The 16,586-nt window shown below is 41.2% G+C and overlaps 1 protein-coding gene across 2 annotated transcripts in view; it reads right to left on the reverse strand.

The window, feature by feature from the left end:
- Positions 1 to 691: 691 nt before the first annotated feature.
- Positions 692 to 16,586, reverse strand: part of fhip1aa (FHF complex subunit HOOK interacting protein 1Aa) — a 30,725-nt gene continuing 14,830 nt past the window's right edge. For both annotated transcript variants that reach the window (XM_079552695.1, XM_079552696.1), the window contains exons 4-13: positions 13,665 to 14,312; positions 9,300 to 9,458; positions 8,941 to 9,027; positions 8,109 to 8,276; positions 6,267 to 6,346; positions 5,632 to 5,825; positions 3,926 to 4,855; positions 3,413 to 3,591; positions 2,587 to 2,707; positions 692 to 1,063 (exon numbers count right to left, since the gene is read on the reverse strand). In XM_079552695.1, coding sequence (XP_079408821.1) covers positions 861 to 1,063; positions 2,587 to 2,707; positions 3,413 to 3,591; positions 3,926 to 4,855; positions 5,632 to 5,825; positions 6,267 to 6,346; positions 8,109 to 8,276; positions 8,941 to 9,027; positions 9,300 to 9,458; positions 13,665 to 14,312 — 2,769 coding nt within the window. In that variant the 3' untranslated portion in view covers positions 692 to 860. The remainder of the gene's footprint in view (positions 1,064 to 2,586; positions 2,708 to 3,412; positions 3,592 to 3,925; positions 4,856 to 5,631; positions 5,826 to 6,266; positions 6,347 to 8,108; positions 8,277 to 8,940; positions 9,028 to 9,299; positions 9,459 to 13,664; positions 14,313 to 16,586) is intronic.

Genomic DNA, 16,586 nt, shown 5'->3' on the forward strand with positions numbered 1-16,586 from the left:
AAGTAACAGGAGGAGTTCCAGTTCACTCGTACCAACGTGTCTCTCCACACATTAGGTTTCACAAAAACTTTGCATTATGGGATGTCGGTCACATCCAAGGCTTGATGAGAGATTCCTGAAGCACCCAGTGCGAACAACATAGAAATGCTGAAAAATTGCCAGGGAGAATTTCTTTCATACTTTTTATTCCTAATCACAAAAAAGGTGTTTTATTATTGTTGGAATGAACATGTCCAGAAATACATGCAATACCACGTTTTACCAGTAGGTTGAGTAGTGAGCTTACGTTTTTAGACTTTATTGTCTCCTGTAGGGAAACTTGTCCTCTTCACTCTCAAGGTAGAGACTAGTCACTTCAGGATTCACCTATTGTACATGTTTTGGGTTGATGGAGGGGGAAACTGGGCTACCTGAAGAAGACCCACCAGGCATCTCCACACAGAAAGGCCTCACGTGATCCTGGACTTAATGTTGTAATGAGAAAATCTGGATTAACAGACTCGTTCATATAAACGATTAAAAGCTCTTTTAGACTTTCTTGCAGCAGATTGCTCGTTTGATTCATTAGAAATCGTTCAGTTGAGGCTGGTGTTGCACAGTCAAACCTGTAATCCCGATAAAAGATGAGGATTGTTCAAATTGCCCTTCAGCAGTCTTTGGTTGCTGCTTTTTTTTAAGACGCCTTAGCTGGAGACTTGAGGAACTAAATATGTTGCTCACAAAACCACAGTTTGGAAAGATCTAGAAAAGTCTGGAAAAAATAAATACTCTGTAACTAAAAAAAAGTAGCTGTTTCCTCATTGAAGATTGTCGCTAAAAGCCGGGCTTGGAACAGCTCTGACGGGCGGTGGCGGATGTGCTCACTCCTCCATGGGAATGAAGGACAGGATGGAGTGCTCCTGGGCGATGGCGGCCAGTTCTTTGAGGAACTCCGAGTAGAGGACGGTAGCGAAGACCTCTGTTCGGTCCAGGGAGATCGCTTTCGGTTTAGGAGGAGGCGAGTTCTGGAGGAGAGGGCCTGCTTCGCCTTGAGTGGCCCCCTCGCCACCGCTTCTGGTGTTTTCTGAAAGGGTAGAATACTCACAATAATTCACTGAGAGGGCTATAAAACCAACCACACCAGTGGGGGGGGGGATATGAGCTCCAAACAAAGCTAGCATGTCTTGGGAACTCATTGACATATCCAAACAAATCTTTAATAAAACTCTAGATCGGACAGGGCTATAGTCATAAACTGGAGCGATTGGCAATTCTGGCAGCCATCTTGTGACTGGCCCTTCTAACCCAGTGCAATGTAAACAAATGGAAACACCACTTTATTTCCTTGATACTGTTTTTATGTGTTTTCATGACTTTGACAATTGTGTCTGGCCTAATATAAAAATATAAAAATATTACTTTTTTTTTTTCACATATAGCTTAAGTGGCGCTGTTTGAGGATGTGTTGATGGAGAAAACTAAAGGGATATGTTTGAAGGCTCTATTCATGGAATTTACAATGTACAAAACACTACAGACCCTAAATATAAAATCAAAGTAGGTTTTCATCAAAAATGTTACATTTTTTAATGTAATTTTTGCTCCATTTTAGTCTGTGTGAATCAGAAAACGATTGATTGATAACTAAAATAGATTTGACTATTTCAATAATCGATTAGTTGTTCAATTTATATCAAATATGACATTTGTTTCCTACTTTCAAAAACAGTATTTCTGTACTTTTTAACTCAACATGACCAATATTTATTAAACATGGGACAGTGATACAATAGCCCTCATGTCCTATCCAGAGTTTTACTAAAGATCTATGTATCCAAAATTAAACTCATTTGAGCTTTTGGCCATGTTGTAACATTGTTTGTTCCCAGAGCAAAAAATAATAATAACCTGGAGTAGAATTTCACTTCATTCTAGCAATTTTGAGTAATCCTGTTCATTGTGTTTCTTCTTCTACAGCTGAAGCGCTCCGATTTGTATTTCCTGGATTTTGTTTGCTTCATAGATGGAACACAACTAGAACTTTCCCTCTTGGCCAATTTAAAAAACATTTAAAAACCTGACCAGCCTTGTCTCTCTCTCCTTACCTTTACAAATACACATTGTTTAACTTTAACTTATAGAACTGCTAATAACACTGGTACTTTCCAATGATGTTTTTTCTTTTCATGGCACACATTTTAGAGAGTTATATTCACACACGGAGCTTCACACTGAATATCAAAGTACAGCTTGAAAGTACACAAAATTAGCTAACAAAATATTTCTTTAAAGCAAGTTTCCGCTTTCATCCTTTTCTTCAAACAACTTCTAAAGCCGGTTTGAAGTAAGTCAAACTTTCAAACCACATGGATCTCTTTAAACCTCCAGGGTGCACAGCGGCCCGTATCTCTGTTCATAAGGAATTGGATTAAGCAACTGGAACTTTCCCCAGTAGAAATGGCTAAATTTTAATATGGTAAACTTGTTATGGAAGGGAAGAGTAGGCACCCAACTTAATTACTGTGAATACGTTTGTGGGGGAAAAACAGGAGGCTTTCTAATGTACTTCCTTCTGGTCTCCACTGCTAATTAAAATAAAATGCCTACCTGTCGTTTTGAAAGTGGTCTCGCGGGCCAGGAGCCAGTGCTGTGCTGTGGTGATCATCTCAGAAAAGTCCTTCCTGGTCACAGTCAGCTCCTCAATCTGGTTCTTCACTATGGCCAAAACCTACAGACCAAACAAACAAGAAATATTCTCAGTACTAGAGCTCATATATCGCCCATATTTGGGTATTTTCAATATCGGCCATCGGAACTGAAAGTGATAGAGACTTCCTGTTTTTTGCACTGGAAAGAGCCCTCCCACAACTTCCTAGGTGTTAGGGGAGCGGAGAAACATCGCGGTGAAAATCGATCACAAGTTTGTACACCTATTTTATATATTTTATGTTGCAGACTTATGTGTATAATTTCGGAACCGCAAGAGGTTGAGACTTACCCTCGACTTACCCTCAAACCCCAATAATCCATATCGGTCGGGCCCTAAACAGTCCCTTTGATGTACAAGACCAATCGCTAATAGAAAGAACGTTTTTTTTGAGACTTGCAAAGGGTGTGTGAAACAATAGCCTCAGTGGTTCTCAAACTTTAAACACAAAGAACCAACAGAAAGAAGAAAAAAAAGACTCTCAGTTAAAAGGACTTCTGTACCGTATCAAAGCTGGGTCTGAAATAGGTCAACTCTACACTAATACGAACACATTTTATAAATGAATTAATTTGTTACTACTAATGTGTACTGAAGAAACATGGTATAAAACCTGGCTGGGCAATTGTTGTATTTTTTCTTTCTTTTTTTCTTTTTAGACACCTTATAGACACATATATAGAGTAGATGGAGCAAATCACTTTCCTAATTGCATCGCCGGTTTACCTGGTAGAGCGACCGCACTGTGGGCTGGAACACCAGGTTCGTGTTGAGGAGGAAGGAGCGCAGCAGGGGCTGAGGGTACGCAGCCAGCTGGGCCAGGATCCCCGTCAGCAGCAGGTTCACGTGGAGAGAGTTGGACATCATGTTCTCCAGACGGGACAGAAGCACACTGATGAAGGGGCCTGTCAGACAATACGGAGAGACATGGTGAATACATCTGCTTGTGTGTTTTTGTCTTGTGGACCTACAGGACTTTGGGTCATACTCTTCCATCATGACAGCTGCTAAATGATATGTATGTAATAATGAGTAGTTGTTTTTTTTATCCATTGACCCATAAAGTACTTGAGAATAGCCACACACAAAAAGAACACTGAGTAAGTCGTTCCAACACTATTAAACATCTCCCTATGGATACAGAGACACTGAACTGAACTGAATTTTCAAAACAGGCAAGTAGCTGGAAGTGTTTTGCCCAAAGACAAAGTTATATCATGTTTTCTCGACATTACTCACCCGTAAAAGGCGCTGAATGACTTCTACTTGTGCTGCCACTCCTCGGTTTAAGCCCAAACGGTGACGGCAGTTTCTCAGACTCCGGCGTCTCTGGTGCAAACGAGCTGAAATCCATCTCCTCCTCCTCCTCCTCCTCGTCTTCCTCCAAAAGCGACACTTGCCTCTTCCCCTCTCCCCCTGGTCTCCCCGCCTTCCCCCCCGTCGCCTCAGTGTCCAAAGTCCGGATGAGCTCTTCATACTGGGACAGCAGGTCCTCCGCCATCTCCGAGGTGGAGTTCTTATGGTTAGAATTACAATCTGTCTTTGCTTCGATACTCGTCTCCGGATGCGTCGGCCCGTTTTTCGCCGCTTCAGCCGCGTCTTCTGACAGTTTGCGCTTAGTTCTTTCGCCGTCGTGGCTGTCTTTTTTAGCGACCAAATTGTAGACCATAACGTCGTCTTGGAACTCCGACTCCTCCATGTATGCGTCTTTGACTAGCATTATGGCCGTCCTGCGCATCTCCTGGATATGTTTCGGAGGCTCGACTGCTGGCACGACCGATTTAATTTCCGTAGTCGCCTCTGGACTTTGCACGGGGCACGCGTCGAAACTGTCGTCCCATTCTAGCTCCAAATGGGGGGCTGCCGTGTCACTGTTTGATGGGAGACTTGGGGGTTTCCTAGGCACTAGCGGTTGCGGGATTTTTTTAATGTTTATTTGCCTGATTTTAAGTAGTGGTTCCTCCAGGACTCCAGGCTGGAACTTGTCCGGTGGGGGGTCTTCGCCGTCGTAGGGAGCCGACCATACGTGGCAGGCCCGCAGACAGCTGCTGATGCTCAGGCGTGCGTCGTAGAGGTAGTGGAGGTAGCTGACGTCCAGGTAGATCTCTGAGCCGATAGTGCAGGAGTTTCCTAGGCCGTCGTCGTCATCTGAGAAGCTCTCTATATTATCTGAGGGAAAGATATGCAGGATTAAAGAGGTTGTATCAATTTTTTTCCCCGGATTCAAACTGTGACAGGGAATTGTAACATTTGTAACACGTTCCGATTCTTCAAAGGGTTCACTTTATAAGCACTTTTGAGAAGCAAGGTGACAAGGTAATGTTTACTAGCTTCGTCAAGCATTTTGTTTTTAGCATCTAGGCTAAAATGGCATTGACTCTACTTTCAAAAATGGGTACAGTCCCTTTCAATGGCGTGTCGGGAAATCAGGGATTGAAAGGATCCCCTCGAAAATGAGATGGCACATCTCAAGGGGCAATCCAAAAGAAAAGAATAAAGAATAAATTGGGACATTCAGCACATTTCCCGAATTGGAAACGATCTTACAACCTTATGTCATCAAAGCTAACGCCCCACGAGAGGAGCTAAAATTCCGGAGTTACATGGGCCGGTTTAAATAATAAAACTTTCAGGCTGAAATGAGGTCCCAGCACGCACCTGGTTCTCTTACTCACCCAACTTTTAAACAATATACTACTAGTTATGGTTTAAAAGTTGGCTCAATACAGAAGGGTAGAAGATATAGGACAAAGAAGTGTGTTTTGCATAAACATAATTCCTTATTTTCTTCTAGCTCAAAGAACGTATGCTCCCTTTTGAATTGAAATGACCAATTATTTTATCTCTGACTTCCCTCCATTACCATGTTTTCAGTGGATCCAGTATCAGTGAAGCCTCGTCAGAGTGATATTATTTAAGGACTCATCTGGCCCTTCCCCTCTCACCTGTGCTACTGGGTGTCTCTGCGCCCTTTGAGAAGAGGATGGACTCCAGCTGTCTTAAAGGCGGCGGGCTGCGGTCTGGCGAGCAGCAGGACGGCGTCAGGGCTAAGATCTTGGCCGCGGACACAGAGTAGCAGTCCCTCTCCCTCACCACGCGCCTCTGACTCAACATCATGTGATTACAGGGGATCAGGTACCTGTGAAGAGCCAGACAGGGAGGCCCAGCGTGGGGGCGTGAGGGGGGCAGATGGTAACACAGCAGGGAGCATTCAGGTAGACCGAGTAATGCTGTTAGACTGTTGGAAGCTTTTATATCATGCTCTGAGAACCGATGAATGACTGGGGAGAAACATTCAAATGCAATTTATGTGGAGTATTGCACTTGTGATTAGACTTGAGATTAAAACAAGTTTAACAAATACACTGTAGATTTTAATAGTTTTTATCCTTGGAATGAGTACAAGTGCTGATATACAACATTTTACTATGAGGCTCCCCAGTCGTTCTAATCAATATCTGATGGTTGTGGTATGACTGGTTTTATTCATAATAAGACCAGAGGGGTTATGTTATATCAAAGCTACAGCCGTTGAGATTCACTAAATGCAACTTCTTCTTTTCTTCTTTATCTGTCTTACCTCAATATGAGCTGCAGCATCACGTCTTCACAGTACAGGCCAATGAGGGTGCGGAAAAGTGCAAGAGACACCGTGCCCAGCTGCGGAGAAGAGAATCCATATTCATACATTTTCCTAATTTGACTTTGTTGATGAAAAAGTTACAAATCAGTCAGATGCAATTCATTTTATATAAGTTATATAAGTCTATAAGTTGCAATAGGGTTTGGCTTTAGATAAGTGTTTCACTTCAGCCAAAACCCTTTTCAGTCATTGTTTCTGTGTTTTCATGTTTTGGAGTAAATCGTGTCTGTGTGAAGATACTGACTGAAATAAACTAAAAAAAAATAAAAAAAAATAAATAAAAAAAATATATATATATTATTGTACAGCACAGTATCACATATCAGTGGGAGTCACCAAAATTGTCTGTTTAAACAGGAAAACAGTCTAAGCAAACAATTTTAAAATATTGCCGTGCCGACCATGTTGTGTCAATGGGACCTGAGTCAAACTGCTGTGGAACTTTACCTCTATCTATGTCACTTCCTGTCACCAGCTTAAACATTCAAATGAAAATAACTTTTCTGTCCAACACTTCAACATTAAAATTACTGCTTCACTGAAATAAAATGATGTTTTCCTTCTAAATGAGTCATATTTTCAAAAGCATTAAAACCTGTCATATGCACTCTAAGGGCTCCAAAACTATCAATACCGTATGCAAAAATCTACAAATTAAATATATGGATAAGTACAGAACACTTGAATGAAGATCATCAGAAAATAAATTAATGGCGGACAGATAACAGCTATTTTTGATTCTTGAAGATTAGGTTTTGTGTTTACCATCATTGGTATTAGAGTAACTGTATTATGTGCCATTCTTGATCATAGGGTCACTATGAACCCTTTCAGTCAGGCATCATATAGCACTTAAAATACTTAAAGTACATATTGTTATTGTGTAATGTATAAGATAATTGAAAATACATGACATGTGTTCAAAATGTTTATAATGACAGAAGGAATAAATTACTACTACTACTACTACTACTACTACTACTACTACTACTACTACTACTACTACTACTACTACTACTACTACTACTACTACTACTACCAATACTAAAATGTTCTATGCTGCATGTAGGGTATGAAGAGGTCATTTATTAAGCATTTGCTCATGTACAAAACGAGTAGCACGTGCAAAGACAGATCAAAAGTGGAAAAGTGTCTTGATAAATGACACCTAAAGTAAATTGTGAACATTTGCAATCTGCCTTTGTTAAGTTGGATCACTTAGATGTCTTTCTATGGGCCTATAGGGGCTTAGTTTTAAGTCTACGGGTAACATAGGTTTCTAAGTCAACATGTGAAAAGGCTACAGCGCCTTGCTCTTTGTTGTAGGAGTGGGAGTGCACAGGCAAACACTGGGGGAGCCTCCTCTAGCCATTTACACAGTTAAGTAAAGAACATATTAGTTATTCATGAGTCACTTATGCGAGAATATGTAAACAGGAATTATATTAGTACACTCTGTGCTGATCTAACACTCAACTGAGCATTTTCTTCACAGACAGGAAGCTGCTCAGCATCACCATAGCTATAATCTCTTAAGAAAATCATCTTCCTACAGTGAAAGGAAGCGCATAAAACATGCAGTCTTACTAATTAGAAACAATACAGCTTCAACACATGGTGAGGACACAAATTCAAAGACGTGCACCGCCTCATTTGAAAGCTCAGAGCCTCCAGTGTACTGGGATACAGGTAGTGACAAAGAGACCGCAAAAGTGACGGGAATGACTAATTGCAAATTCGATAATGCCATCTGTAGTGAGCAGACGTTGCCGGGGTTACCTGAAAGGGCGTGTTGATGCGGCTGACCAGCGTGTCTAAGATGTGCACGCTCTCATAGCGGTGCAGCAGGATGAAGGAGAGGAAGGTCTGGAGCAGGGCGGGTTCAGACACACTTCTGAGGAACAGCTCCAGGTAGGCAGTGGTGGTCATCACCTCCTCCAGGGTCATCTGTGCACACAATACACACACACATTTACACACATACACAAGTGTTGAAGCATTGCACTATACAAGTGACATGGGCCTTTGCAAAAGAAGATATTTCTTTGATCGTACTGTACGTAACACTTCAATCAGCAGAACTTTTGATGTTCAGTATGTCTATAAAAGGGTAAAACTGCAAAATGTTTTTATTTGGTTTGTAGCTTGTCAGGATGGGAAGATGAATCCTGCAGATGGAGCAGGCATTACTTGTCACAGGCTTGTTGGGTTGGGACTATATAGTGACACGTTAGTTAGTTAGTTAGTTTGTTAGTGTTGCTACCCAGGTTCAATTCCTGGGCCGGGTCCATCTGTGTGAACGTTGCATGTTCTCTGTAGGTTTCATTCTATTGCTCCGGTTTCCCCGACCACTAAAAACACACACAATGGGTTCCCCACTGCAACCAGGACTGCCCTAAAAAGAGATTCTGAAATCTGGGGCTTTCTTTGAAAAATACAATAGCTCTTCTTCAATATTGTGACTGCCCAGTTTGTTATATTGACAAAACTAAATTAAAGCCAACCTGGTAAATGACAAAGTCAATGTGCCCACAAGAATGTAGCATCGCTATACCACAAGGTTTGAGTAATAGTAATAGTAGTAGTAAGTGGTAGAAGCAGAAGTCCTGACCTTGTGCAGTGCTGGTGCTAGGACAGGCACGAGGAAGCCGTTATAGATGTAGCTGACGAGCTGGTCTCTGATATCCGGGTGGGCCACCTGGGAACAGCACCATCAAGGCACATGTCAAGAGGTAGAGGAAGAGGCTAACAGCACTCACCACAGGGCAATGCATTTTTAATATGGACGTGCACATTTTAGAGGAACTGGGAAGGACTGAAGAAAACAAGTGAGAGCAATACAATTTCAACGTATCATGTTTTCATGTACTGTATATTATTGTACCTTAATGTCTGCAAGATTTGCTATTTGATAACTGACCAGAGAAAATCCAGTTTTGTGCAATCCAAGACCGAAGTGAGCTCACTCACCTGGATGACAGCATTGCAGAATTCCAATGAGTTGAGGAACTGCACCAGAGCAGGCATCCGGAGCCAGTCCTCTCTGTGCAGGCTGTGCCACTCCTCATTCGGCACCTCCAGTTTGGTGGGCAGGGACGAGTAAAGGCCGCTGAGACCTGTGGCCAGTACCTAGGAGTCCGAAAAAAGGAATTATTAGTGCAATATTAGCTGTAAATAAGGCTGGGTCCTGCTATTTTGTTGTGTTTATTTTATGACAGATATTTTCATCATTGAAAAATATTTCATAAATGTACAAACACACATTTATGAGGCTCACCTCTCCTATGACATGACTGTATACTTTACCGGGAGTGGGTACGTCTCCAGCTCGTCTCCATGGAGATGTGACTAAATTTGAGATTTAAACAGGCTAGGTTCTCATCCAAATCTATTCTTTGATTACCCACTGCAGTCATAGTATTTTCTGTGTTGAGCTGGTCATTGGGAGCATGTTTTTATCCGCCGGCAACAGCATCGTCCAAAATGTTACGCAGTGTACCTTTAACAATACTTGGTTTTCGATACCTGAATGATACTTTTTCCGATAATATTTGTCATTTAGAACTAGCAAATGTGTGGAAGATCTGCAAATTTACAATATCCGGTTCATTTCCAACGTCAAGAAAAGTGTGGAAAAATGGGGAATAAAGGGGGGGGAAATGTGGAAAATACTAGTAATAAAAATGAGGGGGAAAATTGGGAAAATGAGAAAAAAAATTGGAATGAAACAACCAATTCACTTCCTTTAATGCTGTCTCTGGACCAACTGCACCAAAACTTGGATTTTTTTCAGTACCTGTTTTCAATGCCTTAATCTTTTTCGACACCGGTAGTACTTAAACTTTTTTCCCGATACCAGACTGGTAAAAGCAAGGTAAATCCCTCCCTACTTCGGTCGGTATAGATTAAGCCAGCTGTTAAAAGACTGGTAGTTGCTGAAGAAGCCTTGATGTGAGAGGCTAAATATTCTCATATTATATTCTCATATATATTCTAATAGAGTGGTGCGCACTGAATGGGTGCTGCTGCCGGATGCTCTCTCATCGAATGCAATTTCTCCATCTGTGAGATCAATAAAGTACCATCTTATCTTATCTTCTCAACACAGTAACACAGTAACATAAATGTAGCCACACTTCAGCCACTGATGACGGATTCCAGAAAGACATTATAAAATGATGTGTTCCATTGACCTCAATAAAAACAAACGCAGCATTGAGTCTTCTTGAGTGAGAATTACGCGCATTATTAAACATTAATCAGGCTGCGTACGGCATCAATGATAAATGAGAGATCTTTGCTCTGTCAGCTCTTTGCTTTAGCGCTCATTATTAACTCCAGCATGAAGAGACATGCTGGAGCAGTAACATGGAGTAATGCCAGCTTTATGAATACTAAAGAGGCATGTTTCTCCCCCTGCAGAACTGCTGTCATCATCTGCCAAACACAGCAATAAGACCAGTAATGACTGTGACCGAGAAGGGCAATTTCTGCAGCACTTCTTGTTTCGAGTGTGAGGCTAAATCAACTTTTTGGCAGATTTTAACAGTTGCTTTCTCATGACAACAGTACCTAGAGTTGAATTTGCTTAAGTAATTTATAAAACATAAGATACTGTACATCTGCCTAATATAGGATTTGTAATGTCACTGCATGTGCTACTGCAACCCAGTTCTTTGTCTTATAGGATTACGTGCGTGGGCTGCAAGTGTGTCAAATTTAAAATAAAATACTCTCTTTGAATCAAAAAGCCATTTAATTCGCCATTCCCGCCTTGGGATAAATAGTGTCTCTTATACAGGATTAGCCATAAAATAGTCATAATCTCATGAATGGTATGTCTAAGATTCGGGCCCATTAGGACGGAGACGTGTTAATCTTGTTTCCAGTGGGATTTGGATTTTGAAGTAATGAGCCTGAAAAGATGAAGTAATTCATTATGATCAAGAGGAATTTTAGACCGAGCCAAAGGTAATAGATGTTGATGAAATTATGGGCAATGCACAGGGGTCCATTAAAGATTTTATCACAAGCTCACAGACAGGTAATCGTATTGGTGAGTGAGCTCCATTACGACGCTCCCACACACGTGAGTAAAGAGAGTTTTGACATAATGGATGTTCATATTTATCATGCCCCATATTCTCTGTCTGAAAAGGCTGCCTTGTTTTTGTCTGTGGAGCATTATATAACTTAAAATCCACCAGTACATGACAGATTTTCATTTAATTTTTTTGCACATGTTAGGACAAGTTTTGGGAATGTGCTGATTGTAAAAAAAGAAAAGAAAAAAGAAAGAAAAAATGTAAGGATAATGTCAAGGGAAGGTAGAGTGTTGCTGTTAAATTGATTAAATACATTTTTAACTGCAGGTGAAATGGATGAGTTTTACTATATGATTTATCATTACAGGGAGACCTGATCTGATATTTGGGCGAGCAGTTTTTTTATGTGCAAAGGTTTTAGACTATAACTTTTATTTAAACAAAAAAAAAAGATTACAATTTACTGCACAGTAATAACATGGTAAATAACTAGGGGACAACATGTTTTCTGGTAAGTTACTGATTTATGCTGTTTACTTTTATTTAAAGTGCACACGACACATTGACAACATTTTTGCTAAAACATCAATTATATTTGAGTTTTTCAAAAAAAGATGTTTCCAGCTTTCTTTAGTCTGATGCTTATAGTTTCACTTCCTTATTGGACACCGACAGGAAGTGACCTAGATAGAGGCAAACTTGCTAATGGGAAATGAGTGAGTCAAACAGCTCTGGAACTTTACCTCTATGTCACTTCCTGTCCGCAGCTTTAAAATTTAAAATAAAATAACTTTTTTGCCTGACATTTCATCTTTAAAATGGCTGCTTCACTGAAATAAAATGATAACTATTTCTATCACTGCAACTGATGTTATCCATCTAAATAAGTCATATTTTCAGAAGTATTAAAACCTGCCATATGCACTTTAAATTTACGATGAACTAAAGTAGAATGATAGATGTGTCTCGTTTCCATCATTACCATGTAGTTACCAGCCTGTTCTTACACTTTAAAGGAATAGGCCACCGTTTTTACATACTAAAATATGTTCTTACCTCACTTTAGACGTGTTAATATATCCCCGTCTGGTCTTTGTCCGTGCGCTCTGTCACGCAAACGGAGCACATACGCAGCCTCTCCCACATGTCACATAGCTCCGAAAAAGCTCACGATAGAAGCTACCAAGCTCTTCCACGTGTTCCCTATTTAAATAAAGTTACGTGAAGTGTTTTCATGCGAAGTATATTTACACAGAAATGTAACATGTCGATTTTATAAGCAAATAAAAAGGGGGACTATATTGTGAGGCGTAATGATACGAGGAGTAAAACGTCCGCGCAGTAACTCCTAAAGACTTCCCCCGCTCACTTCCGTCAATAACCTTTAGGAGTTACTGCGCGGACGTTTTGCTCCTCGTATCATTACGCCTCACAATATAGTACCCCTTTTTATTTGCTTATAAAATCGACATGTTACATTTCTGTGTAAATATACTTCGCATGAAAACACTTCACATAACTTTATTTAAATAGGGAACACGTGGAAGAGCTTGGTAGCTTCTATCGTGAGCTTTTTCGGAGCTATGTGACATGTGGGAGAGGCTGCGTATGTGCTCCGTTTGCCTGGCAGAGCGCACGGACAAAGACCAGACGGGGATATATTAACACGTCTAAAGTGAGGTAAGAACATATTTTAGTATGTAAAAACGGTGGCCTATTCCTTTAAGGTTTACATGTTATTTCCATCTTACTACCACACTACTACTGTGCTGCAAAGTAAAGTAAAGTGCTAATAAATAAAAGAGGCATTGCACTCATATATTCAGTGTATAGTGAACAAATCTTACTACATATCGAATATGCAAGTAATGTTTTATGTTTCTAGTGCACGGTGCAGTGTCACTACAGCTGGGCCATATACGGGCCGATAGCTATTTTAGTGAATTATTTAAGAAAGCATGTATTATTTAATAATCGATGAGGTAATATGCTGTAAATGCTTCAGTCGACATTTATATCAGTATGAGGCAGACCCTGGGGCTAAAGGATTTAGTAAAGTACCTAATGTCAAATACTACGACAGCAGTTATCTTTGCAATGTAGGAGATTCAGAGTGAAGACTGAAGTATGAGGTGCAATAAAACAATGGTGATTTCTGTAGTTTGCTGAGAACATAAAACCACATCAATAATTGAAGCCTCTGTGCTTTGCCAACTGTGACCAAACAAATCCCAATTCTGATTAATTTCTGATTAAAATAGTAACCCAAACGCAATGTATTGTAATTTACCGGGCAGAAGAAGGTGTTCTCCGCGATGTGCTTGGCCACCCTCTGGTTCTCAGCGGACAAGGACATGATCAGCAGGAGGGCGTCCCGGGCCTGCTGTCCCACCGTTCCCTCCCTGTGGATGTACGGGATGAGAAGGGAGAAGATGAGGAAGTTCGTGGCCCCCTGATCTTCACTGGTGTGAAAAAACAACTCCAGAACGGACGGGTCTTTGGCCAGGACGCAACACAGCTGGTTCAGCAGCAGCACCAGCTCGGCCTCCACCCGCGGGGCCGCCGTGCCGGAGCACGACGACAGCAGCATCATCAGCGGGCGCAGGATGGGTTTGTGGTGCAGTAAGGGCTGCCGCGCCTGCCCCACCAACATTTCGTACATTTTCAGCTGTTCGAGCTTCATGTCGTCGGTGAACTCGCGGCGTAAGCTCCAGACGAAGAGCCGCTCCATGACGTTCTCCATGATGACGAATTCCAGGATGGGACCCATTGCCCCGGGCTGGCCACACTCCTCTTCGATGAGCAGGAACAGCATGTGCTCCACGTAGTTCTGCACGGCGCTGGCCTCGTCTCCGGGGATGGGGCCGAAGGAAGGTCCCAGGTTGAGGACATTATGGGAGTTCCGGAGCGGGTCATGCTTCTCCAAAATCTTCACCACCTGCACAGAAAGATGAGGAGGAATGAAGGTGTAACGCAGCATCGAAATGATGAAAAATAAGCATTTGAATTTTGTATAGATGCAGAGAGCGTCATACAAGGGGGCATAGCCTCGCAGAGGGGGAACATTTTTCACTCTTTTAGCTGTTTTTTGGTAGAATATAAACCTATTTATCACACACAAATAAAGTCAAGTGTAAATCGGGTCCATATGGCCATTTTTTCACAGCAGATTGTTCAGTATGAGCGAAAAAAACGACAGTCATAGCTACCGTTAGCATGTAGCATTCTCTGTTATTTATGTTTTTAAGGGCTGTTAAAACACTTTGCTCCTCTCCATGTCTTTGCATCTTTATTGGGTAGAAACTTTATTCATAATTCAGCATTTGTTAGGTTTGGAGTAATACTGTAAAGTTTAGATTTTTCTCCTCTTTGTTTTCCCCCTCAGCTCCCTCAAACATAACCATATATGGGCAATTCCAGAGATGCCGTCTGTATAAGCTGAGATTCATTCACAATGCATGTTTTTCAAGTAAGTTGAAGACATAAAAAAATGTTGCATTACTATGGCGGAAAAGACTGTTTTGTTTTTTACCATATGGCCCTACATTATGAACAAGGAGTGTTTTGACCATTCAAAAGCTACTACAACGAATAGCAGGGTAGAATTTGCCTTTGAAATATTATCTTCCAAATGTTTTTGATCTGATAAACATCTGATATTACTAAACCTCCTGGACTTTCTGATTTCTTTTTTTGATATGTGTATGTTTACATTTTTTTGTTTTGGTTCCAATGACAATTATCCAATCAGAAAGCAGACATTAATTCTGCTTTCTGATTGGATAATTATCAACACTTGGGTTTGCCAGATCATAAGGCTTCAAACCACTTTGGAAATGAAGATATACTCCCTGCCACTTCCACAATACCAGCTCCTGTCCCTAATCAAGTCCTAACGTAGTCCGGGCCTATAGAGCCAAAACTCTGGAAGGTTCTTGGGGAATACCATGGTAACTAAATGAGTAGTAGTGGCCATCATATTCTTTACGTTAAAACACCACAATGCAACGTCTCCCTTCAAAAAAATATCATCAAGTGAAACAGGTGGAAATTATGAGCCTAATCTTTTGTCATTTTCTGCTTTCCCTAAATAAACAGTGCTTAACAGACTTTTATCAAGCGCGACAACACCTTTAAACAGGTAAACCCACTTTTCTTGAGTGTCACGTGGAGCTCTGTGTAAACACGGCCGCGCAGCACAAACAAACTATGCTAGCAACAGTCAAACAGGCCTTTGTGCAGCGCAGTCCCTCCCCAGCGTGGCTGTTGTGCAGAAACTAAAGTCGCCATAATAGGCCCAGTGTGTCCCCGGCGTGCCACTGCTGCCATGACGATCCACTGTGCGCAGGGGAACACAAGAGAGGGGAGGAGAGTGGAGTCCCGGCCCGGGCCTGATGGGACTGTGGCCATTAATGAGGAGGCAGGAAGCTTTGATAATCTGTCAGCCTTTCTGCCCACTGCACACATTTGGACAGTGGACGTATTGATCGAAACACGAGTCGCCAAACACAAGCAGCACTTTAGTCAAAGAGGGATTTAAAATGCGCCTTTAGACTTTAAATATTCAAAATGATTTGTATCTGTGTTTATTTAATATGATCTATAATATATTGAAATAATTGCATGTACCTGTATAACAAATCCATTCTGATTCTTTTTCCTCCTTTTGATTAAATATGACACATGTAAAGCCAAAAGAAAGACAGTGGCACAAGGTGGTCACAATACATGATCTGGTTATATGAGCTATAACTATTCTTAACTCTATTGACATTCAGTGTCTCTTTAACAGGGGAGACCCAGAATCTACCCTATTGTCCATGGTTTTAGTAGAGAGAGAGAGGGGAAATTGAGCACCCAGAGGGAGCCTGCAGACATGGGAGAGAACTCCACACAGAAAAACTAAATCACAATTTTATCAGGAATCCTGGAGAAGCACTACAGTCACAGTGTTACCAGCGGCTAATATCATTAAGACTTTGAGAGTGTGCATATGATAACCTTCCATTTATACTGTGTGAAAAGATAAAGGTGAAAGGACAGAGCCCTGGGGTGCGCCTTGAAATTCCAATACTGGTCGTATATCAGACAGAATACAAAAATGAGAAGCTAAAAGATACAAGCAATACAGCAATGTCACTAAAGTGAGTCCTGATAGGTTGCTTTGCATGCAATAACAATACACAGTACAGACAGTGTAAAACCTGCAACA

The sequence above is a fragment of the Gobius niger genome (assembly GCF_951799975.1).
Source record: "Gobius niger genome assembly, chromosome: 3".
In the NCBI taxonomy this organism is placed as follows: domain Eukaryota; kingdom Metazoa; phylum Chordata; class Actinopteri; order Gobiiformes; family Gobiidae; genus Gobius; species Gobius niger.